We start from the raw sequence: 23,693 nt of genomic DNA, 5'->3' as shown, positions 1-23,693 counted from the left end.
GCACTGAGTTGGATGAACCAAGTACTTCCTTGGATGCATACATGTTCTCAGATTCCAGCTCAGCCCTCTCTGCTGTGGGGACTATGAATGAGTGCCTTAATCTTTCTAAGTTTCAGCTTCCTGGTCTAAAAAACTGAAATGGTATGACAATATTCCCTTCACTTGAATATTATAAAGGTTAAACAAGGGAGTTGTTAAAGAGCCAGCAAGAAGGGTGGCAGGTAAGAGGTGCTCACTCCTCTCCCTTCTCTCCACTGCAGGAATCTCCGGCCTTCCTATTCGTTTTCACACCTCTGTGTGACTGTGATTGTGGTAATGGATGTAGATGCCAAGGCCGAGTCCCCTCCCATCAACTTGTACTTCTTCTATAATTAAATATAAAATTTCAAATTTAGTACATCATATAATGGGCAAGTTCACAACTTGCTAATAAACTATTGACTGATAAAATATAGCAGGCAATTGACCTTTGCACTTTGAAAGGACCAAGCATAAAAGCAAAGGAAGAAATTACAAGAGAAAAATTGATAGGTTCCAATGAGTTAAAAATTTTAAAGTCTGTCAAATATACATTATAAAAAATTTAAAAGGCAAATAACAAACTGATTTTTAAAAACTGCAAGTTATATTAATTAGAATTACACTCTACTACATCAAAGCCTTTACAAGCAATAGGAAGAAACAAAAATCCAAGACAGGAGGCAAGATCAAGATGGTAGAGTAGGAAGATTCTAAGCTCACCTCCTCCCATGGACACAGCAAATTTATAACTACATGTAAAGCAACTGTCTCTTAAGAACAACCTGCAGATTAGTGGAACAGCTCTTCTACAATTAGGATATAAAGAAAAAAACCCATCGAGATGGGTAGGAGGAGACCCCTCCCCGCAGCAGGCAACTCAAAAGCAGAATGGGATAACAAACTTGGAGGTCCTCCCTGAGGAGTGAGGGGTTCAAGCCCCATATTGGGCACCACAGCCCTGGAGACCTACACTAGGAAGAGAGGCTCTCGTAACTGGCTTTGAAAACCGGTGGGGCTCACAGCTGTGGAAGACGGAGAGCTACAGGAAACCGAGACTCCACTCCTGAAGGGCTTGTGCACAAACTCACTCTCTCTGAGTCCCAGCACAGAGGCAGCAGTATGAAAAACACCCGGCACTCTAGCCAGTTTGACAAGGTCTTCCCAGCATGCCCTCCAGCCTGCACCAACTCCAACTCTAGCCATCCCATCAAGGCAGCAACCCCAACTCAGCCCAGGAGAGCCTTGGCTGGTGCCCACTTCAGCTCCAGGCATCTTGCCAGGGAGGCTCTAACCCAGCCTGAAACACGCTAAAGCCCACCCCAGCCCACACCTGCTCCAGCCCCAACTGGCCTTCCAAGGCCACCTGGCATACACAATCTACAAACGGGACACTCCTACACAAGGCCTCACCTTCAAGACTGGGAGAGGTAATGGTCTCCCCAGATTCACAGAAACACAGAAAATCAAACAAAATGAGGATGCAGAGGAATCTGTTCCAAAAGAAAAAATAAGATAAAACCCCAGAAAAAAAAATCTAATGAAACAAAGGTAAGTAATTTACATAGTAAGGAGTTCAAAGCAATGATCATAAAGATGCTTACAGGAATTGGGAGAATGACAGACCACAGTGAAAAGTTCAACAAAGAGTTAGATATTGAGCATTTTTTTCATTTGCTTACTGATCATTTGTATTTCTTCCTTGGAGAATTGCTTGTTTAGGTCTTCTGCCCATTTTTGGATTGGGTTGTTTGTTTCTTTCTTATTAAGTCATAAGAGCTGCTTATATATTCTGGAAATCAAGCTTTGTCAGTTTCATCGTTTGCAAAAATTTTCTCCCATTCCGTAGGTTGTTGTTTTGTTTTACTTATGGTTTCCTTTGCTGTGCAGAAGCTTGTAAGTTTCATTAGGTCCCATTTGTTTATTCTTGCTTTTATTTCTATTGCTTGGGTAGGCTGCTCTAGAAGAACATTTTTGAGATGTCTGTCAGATAATGTTTTGCCTATATTTTCTTCTGGGAGGTTTATTGTATCTTGTCTTATGTTTAAGTCTTTGATCCATTTTGAGTTGATTTTTGTATGTGGTGTAAGGGAGTGTTCTAGCTTCACTGTTTTACATGCTGCCGTCCAGTTTTCCCAACACCATTTGCTGAAGAAACTGTCTTTATTTCATTGTATATTCTTGCCTCCTTTGTCGAAGATTAGTTGACCAAAAGTTTGTGGGTTCATTTCTGGGCTCTCTATTCTGTTCTGTTGGTCCATATGTCTGTTTTTGTACCAATACCATGCTGTCTTGACGACTGTAGCTGTATAGTATTGTCTGAAGTCTGGGGGAGTTATTCCTCCAGCCTCTTTCTTTCTCTTCAGTAATGCTTTGGGAATTCTAGGTCTTTGATGGTTCCATATAAATTTTATTATGATTTGTTCTAGTTCTGTGAAATATGTCCTGGGTAATTGGATAGGGATTGCATTAAATCTGTAGATTGCCTTGGGCAGTGTGACCATTTTAACAATATTGATTCTTCCAATCCAAGAGCATGGGATATATTTCCATTTTTTAAAGTCTTCTTTAATTTCCTTCATCAATGGTTTATAGTTTTCTACATATAATTCTTTCACCTCCTTGGTTAGATTTATTCCCAGATATTTTATTACTTTGGGTGCTATCTTAAAGGGGATTGTTTCTTTACTTTCTCTTTCTGTTGATTCATCATTAGTGTAAAGAAACGCAACTGATTTTTGAACGTTAATCTTGTAACCTGCTACCTTGCTGAATTCTTCAATCAGCTCTAGTAGTTTTTGTGTGGACCTTTTAGGGTTTTCTATATATAGTAACATGTTGTTGGCATATAGTGACACTTTAACCTCTTCTTTTCCAATTTGGATCCCTTTTATTTCTCTCTCTTGTCTGATTGCTGTGGCTAGGACTTCCAAGACTATGTTGAATAGGAGTGGTGATAGTAGGCATCCTTGTCTTGTCCCAGATTTTAGTGGGAAGCTTATGAGTTTTTCACCATTGAGTACTATGCTGGCTGTAGGTTTGTCATATATAGCTTTTATTATGTTGAGATATGTTCCCTCTACACTTGCTTTGGTGACAGTTTTTATCATAAATGGGTGTTGAATTTTATCAAAAGCTTTTTCTGCATCGATTGAGATGATCATGTGGTTTTTGTCCTTTCTCTTGTTGATGTGATGTATTACATTGATTGATTTGCATATGTTGAACCACCCTTATGTCCCTGGGATGAACCCCACTTGGTCATGATGTATAATCTTTTTTATGTGTTGTTGGATTCTATTTGCTAATATTTTGGTGAGGATTTTGGCGTCTGTGTTCATCAGTGATATTGGCCTATTATTCTCTTTTTTGATAGTGTCTTTGCCTGGTTTTGGTATCAGGGTGATGGTGGCTTCATAGAAGGAGTTTGGGAGTATTCCCTCCTTTTTGATCTTCTGAGAGTCTGAGAAGGACTGGTATGAGTTCTTCTTTGTATGTTTGGTAGAATTTCCCAGTGAAGCCGTCCAGTCCTGGACTTTTACTTGTAGGGAGGTTTTTTATTGCTATTTCGATTTCATTTCTAGTGATCGGTTTGTTCAAGTGGTCAGTTTCTTCTTGATTCAGTCTTGGTGGACAGTATGTTTCCAGAAACTTGTCCATTTCCTCTAGGTTATCCAGTTTGGTTCCATATAGTTTTTCCTAATATTCTCGTATGATATTCTGTATTTCTATTTAATCTGTTATAATTTCTCCATTATCCTTTCTTATTTTGCTAATTTGTGCTCCCTCTTTTTTCTTCTTTGTGAGTTTGGCTAGAGGTTTTATCGATTTTATTTACTTTTTCAAAAAACCAGCTTTTGGTTTGATTGAATTTTTCTATGGTCTTTTTAATCTGTATTTTATTTATTTCCTCCCCAATTGTTATAATTTCCTTCCTTCTGCTGCCTTTTGGGTTTTTTTGTTCTTCTTTTTCTAGTTCATTCAGCTGGTGGGTTAAATTGTTTATTTGAGATTGTTCTCTTTTTTTTGAGGAAGGCCTGTATCCTCTTTCTTTTTCTTCAGTAATGCTTTGGCAATTCTAGGTCTTTTGTAGTTCCATATAAATTTTATTAAGATTTGTTCTAGTTCTGTGAAATATGTCTTGGGTAATTTGCTAGGGATTGCATTAAATCTGTAGATTGCCTTGGGCGGTATGACCATTTTAACAATATTGATTCTTCTAATCCAGAAGCATGGGATATCTTTCCATTTTTTTAAGTCTTCTTTAATTTCCTTCATCAGTGTTTTATAGTTCTCCATGTTTAAGTCTTTCACCTCCTTGGTTAGATTTATTCCTAGGTATTTTATTACTTTGGGTGCTATTTTAAAGGGGATTGTTTCTTTACTTTCTTTTCCTGTTGATTCATCATTAGTGTAAAGAAATGCAACTGATTTTTGTACATTAATCTTGTAACCTGCTACCTTGCTGAATTCTAAAATATAAAAAAGAAACAATGAGAACTGAAGGATACAACAACTAAAATGAAAAACAACAACAACAACAACACCAGAAGGAGTCAACAGCAGATAACACAAAAGAATACATAAGCAACATGGAAGACAGACTAGTGGAAATCACCTAATCATTACAGCAAAAAGAAAAAAAGAACTAAAAAAAAAAAATGAGGATAGCTTAAGGGACCTCTGAGACAACATCAAGCATACTAACATTCACACTACAGGGGTTGCAGAAGGAGAAGAGAGAAAGGTATAGAAAAGTTATTTGAAGAAATAATGGTTGAAAACTTCCCTAAGCTGGGGAAGGAAATAGTCCCAAACAAGATGAACTCAAAGAGATTAACACCAAAACATGTCATTAATATAACAAAAGATAAGGAGAGAATTTTAAAAGCAAGAAGAGAGAAACAATGCCTCACATACAAGGGAAGCCAGACAAAGACACTACAAAAAAACAAAATTACAAGATAATATCTGGGATAAAATAGATGTAAAAATCCTAAAAAAAAAAAAAAAAAAGAAATAGCAAACAGAATTCAATACATTGAAAGGATCATATGTCAGAATCAGGTGGGATTTATTCTAGGGATGCAAGATGGTTCAATATCCACAAATCAATCAATGTGATACACCATGTTAACAGAGCAAAGGATAAAAATCACATGATCATCTCAAAAGATGCAGAAAAAGCATCTGACAAAATCCTATATTCATTTATGACAACAACTGTCAACAAAGTGGGTACAGAGGAACATACTTCAACATAATAACAGCCGTATACAACAAACCCACAGCTAACATCACACTCAGTGGTAAGAAGCTGAAATTCTTCTCTAAAGTCAGGAACAAGATAAGAATGCCCACTGTCATCACTTTTATTCAGCACAATTTTGGAAGTCCTTGCCACAGTGATCAGGTAAGAAAAAGAAATAAAAGGGATCCAAATTGGAAGGGAAAAATTTAAAAATCACTATTTGCAGATGACAATACTAAAAGGAAAAAAATCCCAATGGAAAATGTAGCAATAAGTTTATAGAATATTCAGCTTTACTAACTGCAAAAAATATTAATTAAAATAAAATTAGATAATATCTTTTAATATCAGATATGGGAACTGTTTAAAATTCATAGTAGTTATTTTTAGGGGAGCTGCAGTGGAGTGGGATTCTCCTACACAAAGCTTTCTCTCACTTTAGCACCTGGAATAACTCAGCCAGCTGGGGCCTACCCAAGGTAATCAGACTTGAAAAGAAGCTGTACTAACTGTAATATTCCCCCTGGGTTTATCATTAGACACAGACAACTTAAAATTGAATTTTAATGACCATAGATGTCACAGCTTCAATACACAAAATCTTTAGATGCTTTGATCTGCTAATTTCACTTTTAAGAAGTTATCTGAAGAAAAATGATCAATGATACACAAGAAAGTTTAAATACAAAGAATTCCATCTCATTGTTCTTTATAGCGAAATTGGAAATCTTTCAGTGAATATTGGAAACAACCCAAATATCTAATAATAGGAAATCATGTTCTCCAAGAGTATGTGGGGGAACTACTTACAACATAATGTCATGTAAAAAAGCAAGACATAAACTGGATACACAGTATACAATATGTAAAAACATAAATCTCTATCTACCTATCCATCCATCCATCTTCATTGCCACCACCCTTCAAGAAAACCAAGGGAACAATAGTGGTTTTCATAGTTTAGAGATTACTAGTGGATTTTTCTCTGCTTGCATACTTTTCTATTTTCACAAATTTTCTCCAATAAACAAATATTCACTTTTGTCATCAGAGAGCAAAGTACTGTTTAAAATATCTAATGAATCATTTATATATCTTAAATAAAGTAGAATTAGAAGGTTGCTTATAAAACAACTAGAAGTGAACATCTTTATTAAAAGTTAGGAGATTGCTTCTAAACATCTAGACATTTTATTGAAACAAGAGCTTGTTTTTGTTACTACTAAGAAACACTGTCATTTCTTAAACATCTGCAATCATACCGCCTCTCAGACTGAAACCACAGAACTTAATTATAATAATAACCTGTCAACCACCAAAGTTTTCTCATCTGTAAAATGAGAGGGCTCTATTAGCTGATCTCTTCGGTACCTTCAAGTTCTTGAATGATGTGAATCTATTATCTAACTCAAGGGACATAAAATTAAGGAAGGGAGTCTCTCTTCACAATAAGCTTGAGGATTATAGGAATAACAATGAACATTTGCCAGGGAGACCCCACTGCTTGATGTCAAAGCCACAGATGCCCCAGACAGTGATCCAAAGTGCACAGAATGATGGAGGGGAATGACTCTCACTTCTCCCTTTGACATGAGTCACATGAGTTCCCTCCATTTTCATCTCCCACTCTTATCACTAAAACAGTGATACCTCTCTCACGGGCTTTTGTACATGTAGATAGATAGATAGATAGATAGATAGATAGATAGATAGATAGATACTCAATTTTAAATTTCACAGTGTTCCCTATACCCATTTACAAAAGTCTTACTTTTCATTAGCACTGTAACAGCAAAGAAAGCTCTGTAAAATCAAGAAATAATGGATACATAAAGCAATGCTCCTACAAGACCCGGTTTTAGCTGTGCCATCTTAATCTCAATACCTTTTGAAAACATGAGATTTTGACACTGGGCAAAAGCACATTCTGCAGACAACATCTTAAATATATTCTTCTGCATAGCCAAATAACAAGTCAGCTTGGCTATTGACATAAGTCCAAAGGAAAGATAAGGTCATAAAGTATTTGCCTGGTTTACTGACAGAAGAAAAAAAATAATTTTTCTTTATATAATTTGTTGCCATTACAAAGTTATAGATCCAGAATACTAAATATCTAGGGATGCTCTGTGCATATTGTAATTACATCCTCTACTTTGAAGAGAACAAAGCTGCAGAATTCAATATTCATTTCTTCTCTCACACACATAAATTAGTTCTCCTTTTAGCCTCACAGACAGGCAAAACAGGCAGACCTCTCTCTCCACGCTCCGGATTCAATCGGATGTGGGCACTGGGGCATCACCACCTGCCACTTTCTTTTTCAGTGACTCTTCAAGCACTATCTTCTCAGACACAATATTATCTGGTGCTGAGGTTAAATTAGTACAGAGGAAAAGAAAGGGGGTTAAAGGTCCTTTCTCCTCCCTTTCACAAGCTAATTTGTGGGGAAAAGAACAGGGAAAAAGAAATCCCCCACTCTTTAGGAAAACATATTTCAGGCTTTTCTCCTTAACTGGTTGGCAAGGCTGGGCAGAGATCCAAAAGCTCATTTGCAAGGATAGCTTTGGGAGGTCATGGATGAAATGGTCCCCCAAATGCTGGCTGTAATAAGCCCATGCGAAAATCTCAAATAACCTGGAGTCAGCCAAAAGGCTCAAGAGTTTTCCTCCCTCCAAGAAAGATGTGGGGACTTGTCTTGACTTGCTGGAATGCCAGTTGTATAAGGTGCTGCCCACAATGCCCGCAAAGGAGGTCCGCTTGCCAGGCATGGCTGTTTCACTAAAGGTGGCCTCCTCACATGGCCCGGAGCTCAGACCATCCTTTACTTTCCTTCCTTTCAGCTCCATTCTCTGGAGATGGCATCACTCCAACACCACACTCACTCTATCCTAAAGCCTCTTCTGAATCTCTCTCTCAGGGGGAAGCTTCACTTCGCCATTCCAAAGTTCTTAAAACACCAGGCTATTTTATAGCTACTGGAAGAAAGTCTCATAATCCACCCCACGCGAGGCAAGCCAGAGGCTAAAGAGAGAGAATTACCACTGTTTTTAGTGGGACAGGAAAGTGCTCTGGAAACTGCTTCCCAAGCAAGCAGACAGGGCAAGACAGAAAAGGCTCCAAGAGTCAGGAAGAAATATAGTGATGCAAGTGACAAGGTGAGTCTCAGTCCCAACCCAGACAAGCATTTCACCCACTCAAGAAAATGAATAATAATAACAAGATTTTGGCAACAATCTAGAAAGGTGAAGAAAGAAAGAGAGAAAGGAAGGACAGGAAGACAAGAAACACGATCACTTTAACTTTATTAAGACTAAAATTGGAGACTTTTGTTTCAATTTGAAAAAAACCATTCTTCTATTCCTATTTGAAGTAGACCACCAGAAACTATTTCTCCTTCAAGCCACAGTTCCTGAAATTCAGACTTCTTCTCAGTTACATCAAGTACCAGAAACTTAATTATAACACTTTCTGGGGGAGTATATTTTGAGAGTTGCATGTGGGAAAACAACGCATGGACCTATCTTAGCTGGTTTAGAGCTTTCTGCGTGATGCGGTACAGCAGAAGGGGGGAAGTGCAAGGGAGGCAGGGAGGAGGACTTTTTAAACTCTTCCAGAAAAAGTAGGAGGCCAAGTGGATTTCTAGCTAACACATAGGCAGATCTGTGGTCCCTGAACCGATCCACCGCACAAATGAACAATATACCCTTGGGACAAGGACATGGATAAGCTGGAGGAGGGATTTACTCTTGTTTGAGTCCTCCAGTCATTGATCTTTATTGAGCACCTATTGGGACAAGTTCACTGCCAAGTGCCAGGTGTCTCACCTGGGAGGCAAGGAAGATCACTATAAAGATAGAAAAAAATTGTCCATGTATCTTAAATGATACAGATGAACTGTATCATTTGAATACAGATGAACTTATTTACAAAACAGAAATAGACTCACAGACATAGAAAACAAACTTATTGTTACCAAAGGGGAAAGCAGAGAGGGTGGGGAGGGATAAATTAAGAGTTTGGGATTAGCAGATACAAACTACTATATATAAAATAAATAGGGACCTACTGTATAGCACAGGGAACTATATTCAATATCTTGCAATAACCTATAAAAGAAAAGAATCTGAAAAAGAATATATATATATATATATATATATATATATATATACACACACACACATATATATATATATATGCATAACTGAATCACTTTGCTGCACACCTGAAACTAACATAAATTGTAAATTAACTATACTTCAATTTAAAATGGTAGAAGAAACAGCGTAAATGTCCATCAACAGATGACTGGATAAAGAAGATGGAATGTATTATACAATGTATTATACAATGGAATACTATTCAGCCATAAAAACCAACAGCATAACACCATTTGCAGCAACATGGATGTTCCTGGAGAATGTCATTCTAAGTGAAGTAAGCCAGAAAGAGAAAGAAAAATACCATATGAGATTGCTCATATGTGGAATCTAAAAAAAAAAAAACCATAAATATAAAACAGAAACAGACTCATAGACATAGAATACAAACTTGTGGTTGCCAAGGGGGCAGAGGGTGGGAAGAGACAGACTGGGATTTCAAAATTAGAATAGATAAACAAGATTATACTGTATAGCACAGGGAAATATCTACAAGATCTTGTGGTAGCTCACAGCGAAAAAAAATGTGACAATGAATATATGTATGTTCATGTCTAACTGAAAAATTGTGCTCTACACTGGAATTTGACACAACATTGTAAAATGACTATTACTCAATAAAAAAAAGTTAAAAAAAAGATAAGAAGATTGCACATGTGCACAAACATAACACGAGCAAACAAATGACAAGTGTCATTAGAGCCATTTGAGTGCTAAGATTAATTGAACTCTGATGTCTCATGTCCTGGTACCACCTCTTATTTAAGATGTTTGTTGTCCCTCCAGATCCTGGCCCTATTTTGGATCCTGGGGCTCCCTCACTTGAAAGATTCAGCTTAAGGTCTTGACCCTGCACCACACACCTGTTCCAATCATAATGAACTGGCATTAATTCCATCATCACTCTGCCCTGCAGCACTTTCCATTTCACAGGGGATCCTTTTGTGTGATGTGCAAATTTCCATCACCCGCCATAACACAGACTGAATCAAGCAGCGCAGGATGACACGCGGTGTGAAGATGTACATCCTGCTTGGGTGTCATTCGGCAGTACATTGTGCAGAAGTGAAAGAGTGGCTTCCTCAGGTAATGTGGAGACAGGGGCTCGAGTGAGATGATCCTGTCCCACGGGGAAAGTGCACTGTACTCACAGAGTTTTAGGTACACACGCTGAATAGCAGCCTAGAGTGGATATATCAAATCCGGCTAACCTATGCTCTCTCCTGAATGGGTAGAGACACTAACTTGGGGAAAGTTCTGTATCCGGTGGAAGATGAGGATTAAAGCAAAGAGCCTCTTTCTATCACATTCAACCTCACCTGCTGCCTCAAGGGAACATGTAGGTACAAGCGGAGATGAACTGTAGCCATCCTATTTTCATAATTTCTATTATAAATCTTGCAATGATCCCTTTAAATCAGTATTTAATATCTCTAAATTAATCCTACAGGATCTGGAATGAGGAAGTATAATAAAAGAACTTTAGTACTGATTTCCAGTACTGTGATTCTAAACGGGAAGGGGCTGGGGAGAAGTGAGCTTTTTGCCCTCTACGGGAAATTTGGCCATGCCTGCAGACATTTTCTGGTTGTCAGACTGCGGACAGTGCTATCTGGTGGGGTAGAGACCAGAAATGCTGCTAATCATCCAACAATACATAAGATGGCCCCCCAAAATAAAGCCTAAAACGTTAATAGTGCTCAAGTTTAGAAACTGCATCCTGAATGAGGAGTAAGAAGGCCAGGTCACACCACTTATTAGTAAGATACTGGGAAGTACCTTAAGCTCTTGCGATTCGACTTCTTCATCTTTAACACAAGAGTAATAACATCTGCTCTACTAACCCACTCAGGGTTGTTTGTAACTATCAAGTGAAAACACATACATGGTACCCAAAGGGAAGCCGGTCCTTGCACTATTCAGCAACACGGCTTCTTCATCAAACATTCTCAGACTATTCTTTCTACAGACACAAATTCAATTGACAAATATTTATGGGGGCTATGGAATAAACAGGACAGTTTTAATCTTATTCGAGAAATCTAAATGCCCACAGAAAGTCAAATGAGCTTAAGATCCTCCACAACCCAAACCAAAAAAGAAAGAAAGAAAGAAAATCCTCTCTTGTCAACACAAGTTTAGCATTCAGCCCTCCCTTGTCAATGAGCTACAGACACAGAATCAACCACGGGTCAGAAAATACTTACTGCGTGGATTTTCTTTTCATGATGGCAAGATCCGGGAGTCCCCGGCACACACTCAGGGCAGCACTGGTTGGCGGGTATTTGAAGCACTTCTCCCTAAGCATTTAAAAACAGCTCAGTGTCAAATAGCAGCAGCAAACAGTCATGTCAGATTCGCTACATCTCAGGAGTTTCCATGGGTGACAACAATAAACAGGATAAACTAACAAAGAGGATTCTCTGTCAAGATGAGCTGCTCTCAAAGATAAAACAAACCCGTTTGTGAAAGTGATTTCCTTAAAAATTGTCTCCATCTTTTCACATGTAATGAAGTGAAGAATTTTACTCACTAGAAATGCTCCATCTGTGCGTCACACCAGAAAAGCAGCTGGGGTGAGAGAAGAACTCTATTTCCCCAAAAGGGATAAGAGAAGACATGGATCAGGGGGGGCCACAGAGCTGGCAGGTCTTCTAATATCCTACAGAGGCCTGATGCAGCCAGCAGAGGGGAGCTGAAGTTCCACTGTTCCCTTTCACCTGGGACACAGAGTAGCAGAGCGCACGGGGCAGGTAACCGAAGGACAGAGCTGGGAGAGGAAACAGCATTGCCGTGGGGGTATCACATGTACCGTGGGGAGCCGGGTAGAATTCCTGGGCTCCAAAAAAGATCTACATTGTTTATCAAGGCTTCTGTAATTGCAATTGTGTTTTCTATCAATACGTGACACTATCAAGGGAATGGGCCTCCATGTGATACCCTAGGATTTACTGGGAAGCTGTCACATGTTAACTAACCATCTATTGGCCACTGTGAAGGATCTGTTTCTCTAAAATTATTAAAACTATGGCACAAACATTTGTCTTTGAGGCCCAATTTTCCTTCTATTAGATCTTCTGACTTATCTTGTTTTTTCCACTTAGCATTTCTTCAAGTCTAGGGATGTGGCAAAGCAGGTAATTCGTGGTATTGATCAAAAATGGTAGAGGATCCTACAATAAACAGGAGATCATGACTTGTCCACAAAATAAAAGTCTACAAAGAATTCAGCTGGTAAATTTGAAAAGTTTTGTATGTATTAATGTTTCTTTGTTATTTTGGGCTGCTTCCATTAAAAAAAATTGTACCTACAAAAGAATTTAATTTTATATAACAGCATGCACAAAAGTGGATGGGAAATGGGACTGTAATTTCACAACTGTTAATCCACTAAACAGATAAATACATCAGTAATAATGATCACCAAATTCTTATCTGCTTAATAAGGGATAAAACTTATATGATATGGGGTTTTATAAAATGCTACATATGCTGCAACATTAATGAATATTCACAAATGTGTCATGTGAGCCCCAAATAGAAGTTAACCTTGCCTAAATTCCACCGAGACAGTAAATGTAGAAAATAGATCACTCTAATTTCCACTAAGAACTTCATACAGATAGAAAATGAGATAATCCAAACGTTTGCAGCTGCAACCCCACGATGTAATGCAGCGTTTCTTTGCATGGCATTGTCCTCTGTGCATACCTGTTCTCCAGAAAACCTGAAGAGAAGATTGGTCCTGACAGAGTGGGGGTAGACAGCCAAGGTTCCGATGCCTGTTTTCTTTCTCTCAACTTTTCTCTGTCTCTGTCTCTGTCTCTCTCTGACCCTATTTGTCTAACTACATAGGTAGCTATTCCACATGGATACAGGGTATGAATTAAAAATCTCTTATATATAGATATTGAATGAATAGATAGATGATAGAGAGATACAAGTATCTATCAGAACTGCCACTGACACTACTACGTTATTTCCAGTCAATCCATAAGCAAAACATAAATTACAAAGGGCTTTTTAAAGTTTAAAAAAAGATAGGAACTCAAGTTACTATTAATAACAATAATAATTTGGTTTAGGGTACAATGGTGATTCATTAACTTGTGCCGTGAATAAATGTACCCCATGAGTAAGTGTACCACAGCACGTCTGAATAACAACACATGCTCCAGAAAAACACAAGGGAAAATGTAGTGGAGTAGAAATTACATTGGGTCATAAGCCACGGACTAGATTCTGGTCATGGCTGTGCCGCTGACTAGCTCTGTGCCTTTGACCAAGTGACTAAACAACTAAAAGTCTATTTCTTTGTCTATAAATTGAGAAAATCTGATGAAATAAATTCAAAAGGACTCTTCTAGTTCTATCATTCTGTCTTTCTGTCTCCCTTCTCCCCCATAACTTCTCTCTTGTCTAGGTTATCCCCCTTTTACTCCCAAGGTGATCATATCTCTTTCGTAGTAATATCAAAATCCAAAACAAAACCCTCTCCCTTCCCTTGTTTGGTTATTCTACAAATTTGGACTAAGCATCTCCTGTGTGCTCCATGCCATGCCGTTTGATGGGCTGCAGGATGAAGAAGGCATATTCCTGCTCTCAAGGAGCTAAGTGTCTGGAGGAAGAAGCAGACAAATAAGCAAGCACTTGCAGTTGGGTCAAGGGTGTAATAAGGGTGCACACAAGCACCATGGCGGCACACACGAGGCTTGATGCTTGGGGATGGGAGGTTCAAAGAAAGTTTATAAATGTAGCAGTGTCTACCTAATGTCCCATTTCTCTCTTCCATTCTCAGTGAAGCTCCCTGAAGAGTAGCCTTTACTTGGCCTTCCTTCTCCCACTTTCCATCCACTCCTCAAACCTTGGTAACAGAGCATCCACTCTTGCCATTTTACTGACGCCAACTTCAATGTTGCCAAAGTCAGTGGATGATATTAAATTCTTCTCCCACTTTTTCCCTTACCTGGGATCAACAGTGTTGACACAAACTCTCTCTGGAAACTACTCTCCTGGCTACCATAACACTGTTCTCTTCTCTGATCATTTCTTACCATTCACCTCTCTGACCATGCCTTCTTAACCTTCCTAAGTTTCCTCTCTTACATTCACCTCCCCTTAAATGACTGTGTTCCCCAAATTCCATCCTTGGTCTTCAATTATTTTTACACACAATCTCTTTGGATGAGCGTATTAATTCTAAAGGTTTACACACTGTCTCCCTGTTAATGATACCCACATTGTATCTCCAACCCTGTCTTCTCCTCAGAGCTTTAGACTCATATATCCAGCTGCGTTTCTGACATTTCCACCTGGCTCTTCCACGAACACTTCACTCTCAGCGTGGCCCAAACTGAAACAGTCATTTTCCTCCTGGATGGGATGCTTCTCCTCATTCTCCTATATTCTCAATATCAGTTTGTAGCTCAGTTAACCAATTAGTCATCAAGCTATAAATATGTGAGTTGTCTTTCCTCTTCCTTTCTCTCATCCTCCTACCTTCATTCAGTTCTGCTGACTTACCCTGTAAATATTTATTCAGCCTGCCCTTTCCTCTTGATCCCTACACTGCCCTCTCTCTGATTCAGGACTCATTCTTTCATCTGGGTTATTCTCACAGCCTCGGAACTGATCTCTTCATTTCCAATAGTATGCATTATCTTTGAAAAACCAGAAAGATCTTTCAAAAAAAAAAAAAAAAAAAAAAAGCTGGCCCTTCTACCCACATGCCTTAAAACCTTCATTAGTATTCTATCATCTTAGAAATAAAATTCCAAGCTCCACAGCACAGCCTGCAAGGCTCTCCACAACCTTGAACTTACCAACTCTCTAGCTTCATCTCTCATTCATTCAGTCAGTCAGTCAAAAGATATTTATTGAGTGCCTACCTTGTGTCAGGTGATATTGTAGGTGCTGGGGATATACAGTGAATAAAAAAGACAGTAAACAAGAATGATCAGTAAAATATGGAGTATGTCAGATAGCAGTTAATGCCAAGAAGAAAAATAAAGCTTGGAAAAGGAATAGGAAATGTGTGGTAGTGGTAGTGGGTGGAGAATTGCAATTTTGAATAGCATGGCATTTGAGCAAGACTTGAAGGAAGTAAAGGATCTAGATAGAGAGACAGATAGATAGATACATACATACATACATATATACATACAAAAAAGACAGACAGACAGATAACTAGATAGACAATTTCAGAAGGAACAGCAGAGTGTGGAGGCCTTAACGGCAGAACTATGGCTGGCACAAATCCAGGGACTAGCAGGCAGGCGTGGTGTCTGAAGCAGAGGGAGCAGGGGAGGAGCCCACTAATCAGAGAGGTACAATAGTCCTTTACAGGAAATCATGAGAAGTTACTCAAAGGGAGAAGAGGAGCCACTGAAAGCTCTTGGAGGGGTTTAAGGACAGAAGCAACGCAATCTGACTTAAATTTTAATAGGATCACCCTGGCTGCTATATCAAGATGACACAGAAAGAGGCAAGTACAAAAACAGTGAAACAAGTTAAGAGGCTACTGTGAGAATGCAGGTAACAAGTGATAACAGGTGGAACCAGAGTCAGAGCAGAGAAGCTGTATTTGGGATGCACCGTTTTTTGATGGAAAAGCTGGGGGACTGGCTAATGTACTGGATGGGGTTGGGGGAGAAAGTGGGGAGGATGATGCTAAGCTTTTTGACCTGAGCAAGTGGGAGAAGGGAGTTGCCATTTACTGCGATGAGAAAAATCAGGAGAACAAATTAGGAAGGGGCAAACTCACAATTGGTATAGAACAAAGGGCAGAAACTTTTTCTGTAAAGGGTCAGATAGTACATATCTCAGCCCTTGGGGACCACATATAATCTATGTCACAACCACACAACTCTGTCCTTGTAGCACAAAAGCAGCCATAGACAATATTTAAGCAAATGAGTGTGTCTGGGTTTCAATAAAACTTTATAGATACCAAAACTTGATTTCACATAATTTTCACATCACAAAATAACTGTTCTCTATTGGTTTTTTCCAACTATTTAAAAATGTCAAAACCATTCTTTGTTCACAAGTCATACAAAAAAAGGTGACAGGCCAGATTTCGTCTGCTGGCCCCTGGGATAGAACACATTTAGTTTTCAGCATTACAGTCTATGTCTTCTAACTAATTCAGGGCTTCTTCCATGATACTGCAATTATTCACGTGACGTGGAAAAGGTCATGTCTTTGTGGCCGTTACAAAACTAGCTCAGATTCTGACATGAGTTACTCAGCAAGCAAAATAGAGATCTTTTAGGAGTATTTACTCCATAAAATAGAAAGCCCCATAACATACAACAAAATATTATCAAATCTTACATTTGATGTGCGCACAGCTTCTCAGAAATATATCTATTTTCAGAAATACTCTTAAAGATATATAGAACTTTTGCTCCAATGCTGGAAGCAAACAGAAACTTTTCAGCATTAGATGGTACAAAGACTCAGGATTAACTATTATGGGGCGGGGAAGGAGAAAATTAGAAAAATAAACTGTGCTCATGAAATTGACAGACTGCTTTTTAAAGAAAATAATTGGTTTTCTCTAAGGAGTTTCAAATGTTCAACTTTGAAGCTTAAGCTTTTTTTTTTTTTTTTTTGTAAGTAGGTTCACTTTAAAAAGAAAAGAGTCAGCACCTCAAAAAAAAAAATTCAAACAGAATAGATGTGTAGTCAAAAAAATGAAAAATTTTAACAAAGGGGAAGGGAGGAAATATCCCTCACCCACTTGGTTAAATACCAGATTTCCTGAGTCAAAATGTCTCCTGTGATCCTAGGAGGCCCAAAGGCAGCACAATGATACCACCAGTGGCACAACAAATAATGTCTTTAGAAAATCATCTTTGAGAAGTCAACCCTGACTTTCAACACATTCAATGGCTTGTAAAATGGTGTGATGGCTTTGACATCTGTCAGACCTGGGGAAGGTCTCTGGGCAGCAGTTTATTAATTGCACAATCATATTAAGTTGCCTAAAATCTCTAGGCTTCACTTTCCTCACTTGCAAAGTGGGGATAAAGATTAGTAACCAACAGAATATTAAATGGGATAACATTTATAAAACCTTTACCTGAGTGCCTGGTCCAGAGTAAATGCCCAATAAACAGAAATTAAGATATTGTTAGATATGATATGTTTAAAATTCTCTCCTGCATTTCATAAAGCTTGCAAGTAAGGATGGGGATAAATGTCAAAGCCAGAAGACTGAAAAAATGCAAAAACCCTACCTTCCCTGACTTTACACTTAGAAAACAATTAGGATACCATACCTTCTCAAAGGCACACTGAGGGTTTCTGCAAACAGCAGGTTTGCAGATAACAATATCACCATGGCAACGGCAGTTCTGGCATGAATCAGGCTTCCAAATGGTGGCATCCTGCAAAGAAGCATAAGCTCTGAGTTAAAAACTGATCCGTCAAGGTATGAGCACACGAAAGCGGCACCATCAACAGCCCCACAGCCTGAACAATTAAAAGGCAAAGGAAAGTCACAGGCATACATGGTGCTTGCTGGGCACTGATTAAACCCTGAGAGGCAGTAATCCATGTCACCACAGTCAACCCACGTAGCTACAGACAAGGGCATGCAGCAGAGAGCTGTCGATACCCGGAGTAAAAACAATCGATTGGACAGAAACCTCAGGGGACAAGCTGCTCCCTGACTTGAAGTTTCTCTTTGCTGTTAACTAGCAGAAACCATCAGAGCGCGCTCACAGGAAAACGGCACTTGGACTAGCACCAACCAGCATCCTAAGAGCAGCTTTTGCCACTGGATACTGTCAGCACCTCACACTTTACTTTGCTACTATCTATGTTGACGCTCATTAGGAACAGGGACTTGAGTAAGTAGTTCGATATTTTTAAGGCAGATCAAGCAACACACTGAGTGGCTGTTGCATGTTCAGCTGTGCACTAGGCATGGGGCACAAGTGAAGCACATGTAAGGAGCTCACAGATTGTTTTGGATTATGAACAGGAGGGTATTAAATAAACATAAATGGATGAAACTGATATTTCTCAACAAACTGGAAAGGAAAGTAATAGTCATAAGCAGAGAATTTTAAGCAGGGCTCAGTGTAGAAAGGTCTCAGAAATTTTTTTCCAATTTCCCACCTACCAGCATACTGAATCCATACTGAATCTTGTTCTAGGTATTTCATAAGAATCTTTGCCAGAAGCAGTTTTTGCCACACAATGAATTGGCCCTAGGACAATTCAGCTGTAAAAGATAAAATAACTGGTTGACAGTTTGGTTTCCCTTCTCAGTTGACAAGATACTCCCATTTTTTATTATGGAAATCTTAGTAAACTGCATAATGGTCTACACAGTGACGAGTAGATGTGGCGGGCTTAAAATAGTAGATGATAACAGCTATGTATATTGATTGACTTGATATGAAATGTGATGATGAGAAAACTTACTGGAAGTGTGAAACAGGAGAGCATAAACTCAGACTGCACGCTATACTAGAAAATAACATATCATTTTGCAAATCCTTTGTTGAGCACAGTCATTCGTTCCACCCATCAAAACCAAAAGTACCAAGCTACGGTGAGTATCAAAGAGGTGGCTACTAATAAGCAACAGTCTTCCAGAGCATCAATGTTCAATTCTTTGGCTAATTTAGATTCAATGTCATGTTCTCTAACGCCGTCTTTACCAAATTTATCAGATAATATTAGAAACTGGAGGCAAAAGAAGAATCAAGCTTCTCCTGTCTCCTCAGAAAGAAATCATTACCCGACTCCTGATAAGTTTCTTGAAAATGGTGAAGATTTTTCGCCATTTGATAGTGGAGGACATGATGTAGACAGAATTTGGGGTTTGGCGCAGACTCTGACTTAGATGACTTGGTGGAGTGTAAGGACTGGGCATGTGCTGGAACGTTTCAATGTAGTCCAGATGTGCACCACCAGTTATACACACTGTGTGTACTGATGGGAAATAACAGCATCCCTCGTCTGTTTGTTTTACTTCCAGGGGAATCTGAACAGACTTAACAGCAGATCTTTTTTTTAATATCGTAAAGAACTTATGCTGGATGTTAGATCCTGAATCCTTAACGATGGATTTGAGAAAGGAAGTATCACCGCTTTCTCTAAGATACACCTGATACAACTATAACCATTAATCTACACGCATTTTAAATATGTTCAAATGCTTTTTGTATTTTACACAATAAAATCTTTTTAAAATTTTGTTAATTTTTCATGTTTCAGTATGTTCTTTTAATGTTCTTCTTTTATTTTGCTTTTGTTTCTATTTTATCTTTTACAGCAAAATTGTCCAATGCCAACTAGTTGTGGGGTAAAACTGCTCACAACAAAAATGTTTGCAGTGAAAATATGGGACACAATTGAAGTCAAATGTGCCCATTTTGAAGTAACTTTGAACCCAAGTATAGCACAGATCTCACAGAGACCTGTTTCTGTCCTTTCAAAGGCTGCTCGGATGACTTTGAATTGAACTGGTGAAGATACCACAGACTATAGTGAAATTCATCTTCCCAGAGATTTCTGAACCCAAATTCCTATTTCTCATGGGTTGAAAACTGCCATACTATTTGGCTGAGTTTTAAACACTAAGCCTCTTTTAAGAGTGTTACCCATTATTATTCTCTGCTTTAAAACTACCCTATGGCTCATCTTTACCCCTGATGGGATAAAGTGCAGACCCCATCATCTGGCGCTCCCCTTTCCATAGGCTTGGCAAATCTCACAGTCCTGAGACTTTCACCCACTCAAGTTGGTCAAGCATCAGAAAGCCCCAGCTTCCCTCATCTGGTCTCACGTCTTACCCTCCTCCTGGATCCCTACTTCTCCCTGACTTCTCCAAAGAGTCTGCAAACCAACACACTTCTTTCAACCTTCAGCCTCAAGGACAAATCATTTCCTAACCCTTAATTCTGAACACTGCACCCCCAGTGGGGTGTGGCTCCCCACAGCTTCTCTGTGACCCCTGTTTCCTGCACACACTGTCCTGCTTCACTGCACTCACATCTAATGTTAGCATGGCCAGACCAGACTGTGAGCACCTCAGAGCAGGCACTGTCCTGGGCCTGGCACAAACAAGTGTTCACAGCTCACAAGTTGCTTAGTGAAGGCTTTTTCTTCCTTTCTACACTTCCTTATCCTTTTGTCCTCTAATATTTGAAGTGCTACTCAAACACTTTGGGGGAGGAATGAGGGAATTTTCTAAGCTCTTCACAGAGTCACAGAATATTTTTGACCTGAAAGCGGATGAGCTGGGAAAATGGTGGATGCTAGTAAAGGATGCTGTCACACAAAAAGGCAGAAACCAAATGTGATGGTTAATTTCTGTGCCAACTTGGCTCGGCTCTGGCAACCAGCTGTTTGGTCAAACACTGGCCTCGATGTTGCTGTGAAAGTATTTTAGAGATGTGATTAACATTTATAATTAGTAAAGTAAAGGAAATTATCCCCAACAATATGGATGAGCCTCATTCAATCAGCTGAAGGCCTTAAAAGCAAAACCTGAGGTTTCCTGGAGAGGAAGGAATTCAGCTTTCTGATTGTAGCACAGAAATTCTGCCCGAGTTTCCAGGCCTGCTCTCCTGGTTTCAAACTTGCCAGTCCCCACAATCATATGAGCCAATTCCTTAAAATAAATTCCCTCCTCTCCTCCTCTCTCCCTCTCCCTCTCCAAGTACACACACACACACGTCTCTGATTAGTTCTGTTTCTCTGAAGGACAATGACATGCCAACAACAGGTGCAGATTTACACAGACATGCACTGTATTCCCAAGGAAAAATGAAGTCACCCTTCTGTGAGGAAAAATGTTAGATGCATAATCTTTTAGGTAATGTGCTTCAAACCCAAAGTCATTTAAGAAATATAAAATATATCTGAGGTGAGATTACATTCCCAGTGGCTAATTCATACAAAACCTGGGTCAAAGCAGATGACTACTAGAACCTGACTCAGAATAGGTCAGAATTTCTTTCTCTTTATTGTTACAGCACATGCCTCTGAAAATTGGCAGTAGTCTGCCAACTACAGTTTACACTTAACCCAAAAGGCAATGATACGTAGGTAAGGGAAAAATAATTTCATTCTCAAGCACGATGTCATATATCTTCCCTGCTGAGTTAAGAAAACAGTATCAGCTTCAGGACACAGAGTAAACAAAAATGACAACTTCACAAAGTCAGCGGCTACTGTTTATTGACCACTTATGCCGACAGGAAGTGCTGAGAGGAGAAGGCACTTGTGGGTAAGTGCAGGAGAGTGACCTAGTTTGCTCCCTGACCTCTGCCCTCATCCCGGAGGGCTGGGCCCAGCAGAGACGGAAGTAACCGCACATCAGCACTACGCAAAGCTCTTACAGGCATGATGACCCTATGAAGCTGGCACTGTTATGGTCATAACTATTCCCACTTAACAGATGAGGAAACGAGATGCGATAGATTGAGTGATTGGCTCAAATTCACAAACTTCTAAGACCTAAGAACTTGGGCTCTGGAGCCAGGCTGCTGGACTTGAATCTTGGTGTCACCATTCATTAACAGTGAGTCTGTTATCAAGTGATGGTGTCTGTGTCTCAGGTTCTTCATCTGTAAAGTAGGGATAATAACGTACTAAACAAATAGGGTTATTGAAAGGATCAAATGAAATGATGTACTAAAAGAGATCTGGAACTTACAGTGAAAGGCTCATTAATTTACGTTCTCATGTAATTATTTTAATCCAACTGCTTTCTATAATGTCACAGGCATTGAGCCAGTATCTTCTTTTTTGTATTTTATTTTTTATTGAAGTGTAGTTGATTTGCAATGTTAGTTTCAGGTGTACAGTAAACCAAACAAATATCTTCTAAACATTTCCTAAGTAGCTTGACTTTCCCATCTTCCCACTCTGGCCAACACAGGTAAAACAGAGTGAAATTACTAGTTAGTCAGGACCCTAGCAGTGAAGACTCAGGATGTTGCATTAGAAGAAAGGAATGACACCACAGATTGCATTTTCAAGACTACATAGGTCATTGGCAAAGCCTCTTCCTTTTCACTCAGACCTCAGATGGCCACATCAGTTCAGCAAATGATGGCTCTAAGGCACCTGTCATCTCTACTCTCTCCAGATGTGGCATGCTTACACTGGGCATCAAATTCTCCCCTTCATCTCAACTATTTCCTCAGTGACCCTAGACTCCAAAATAGTCTGGTATACCTTTTAGCAGCTCTCAGTCACTGGACCCTACTTATTGAACTCCACACACGGTGTTCTAAAAACGTGGAATAATTTCTCACTTTAATTCACAGAAACATAATTTTTCTTCCTACTAATTCAAAACTAAATTTACTGGGGCCCAGGAAGTATTCCTCAGTTTGCTCACATATCTGTCTTCCTACTAGACTATGACTCTTCCAGGAAGGAGAGCTTGTTTTATGCTTGTTGAGCCCCTTGCCCTAGCATAATTCCTGGGTGTTGGCTGAGAACTTGCTTATCCTCAAGAAAATATCTGTCCCCATGACTCAAGATACCCCAGTTGATGTGAGGTCTTGAGAAAACAATGCTTAAATGATGTCACTACAAAATTTCCATAATGTTGAAGGTTATTATTTCACTGGAATCAAACTACAATGAAAATGTTTCTTCATCTAGGCATTGGATTTGTCCAAAAAAACTGCCTTATATTAATGTCCTTAGAGAGTAAATAATTTATGGTTAATTTTAAATAAAATGAGCCCTCTACCAAGGCCTAGATAGATGGCCATATATTTTTCAGGTTTAAAACTTTACAAATCAATTTCTATGGTGCCATAAAATTGCTTTATGAAGGTAGGGATACTGGAGTTCCTCAATAGCTAAAACTCTGGATAAAGCCATAAAGTCCAAAGAAATAACATTGTAAAGTAAATTGTACAGATTTTCCATGTTACTATAGCAATTCCATCACTTTATAATCCTCTCTTCCAATCTAACACACTCTGCAAAAGAAACAGTCTTAAAATAGTTTTTCACTAGACTACAGATTAAAGGATTAGATTACAACAAACCTAAAAAGCAATCAAAATATGATCATTTTAAACGGCTTTCAAATTTTTCAATAATAAAGTGAATAAAGTGTTCTTGCAGATAATATATTGCCTCCATCCTCAAATATCTTAAAGTAAGAGCAAGGGGCTTTGAAAAACTACAACAAAAAATAATTCACTTGGTTAAGTATTTATTGAACACTTGTTTAATGCTAAAAATAAACAATGAATACATCCCTCATCAGTACG

At 38.9% G+C, this 23,693-nt stretch overlaps 1 protein-coding gene across 4 annotated transcripts in view; it reads right to left on the bottom strand.

Moving 5' to 3' along the window:
* FRAS1 (Fraser extracellular matrix complex subunit 1) overlaps nucleotides 1–23,693 on the bottom strand; it is a 409,376-nt gene that overhangs the window by 240,528 nt on the left and 145,155 nt on the right. For all 4 annotated transcript variants that reach the window (XR_012500267.1, XR_012500261.1, XM_074345854.1 and 1 more), the window contains exons 3-4: nucleotides 17,715–17,822; nucleotides 11,637–11,729 (exon numbers count right to left, since the gene is read on the bottom strand). Coding sequence is in view for 2 of the 4 variants with exons in the window: in XM_074345854.1 (XP_074201955.1) it covers nucleotides 11,637–11,729; nucleotides 17,715–17,822 (201 nt within the window). In the remaining 2 variants the exon portion in view is untranslated. The remainder of the gene's footprint in view (nucleotides 1–11,636; nucleotides 11,730–17,714; nucleotides 17,823–23,693) is intronic.

This window comes from Camelus bactrianus, chromosome 2 (genome assembly GCF_048773025.1).
Source record: "Camelus bactrianus isolate YW-2024 breed Bactrian camel chromosome 2, ASM4877302v1, whole genome shotgun sequence".
NCBI lineage: Eukaryota > Metazoa > Chordata > Mammalia > Artiodactyla > Camelidae > Camelus > Camelus bactrianus.
This window is presented reverse-complemented; position numbering and strand designations above follow the sequence as displayed.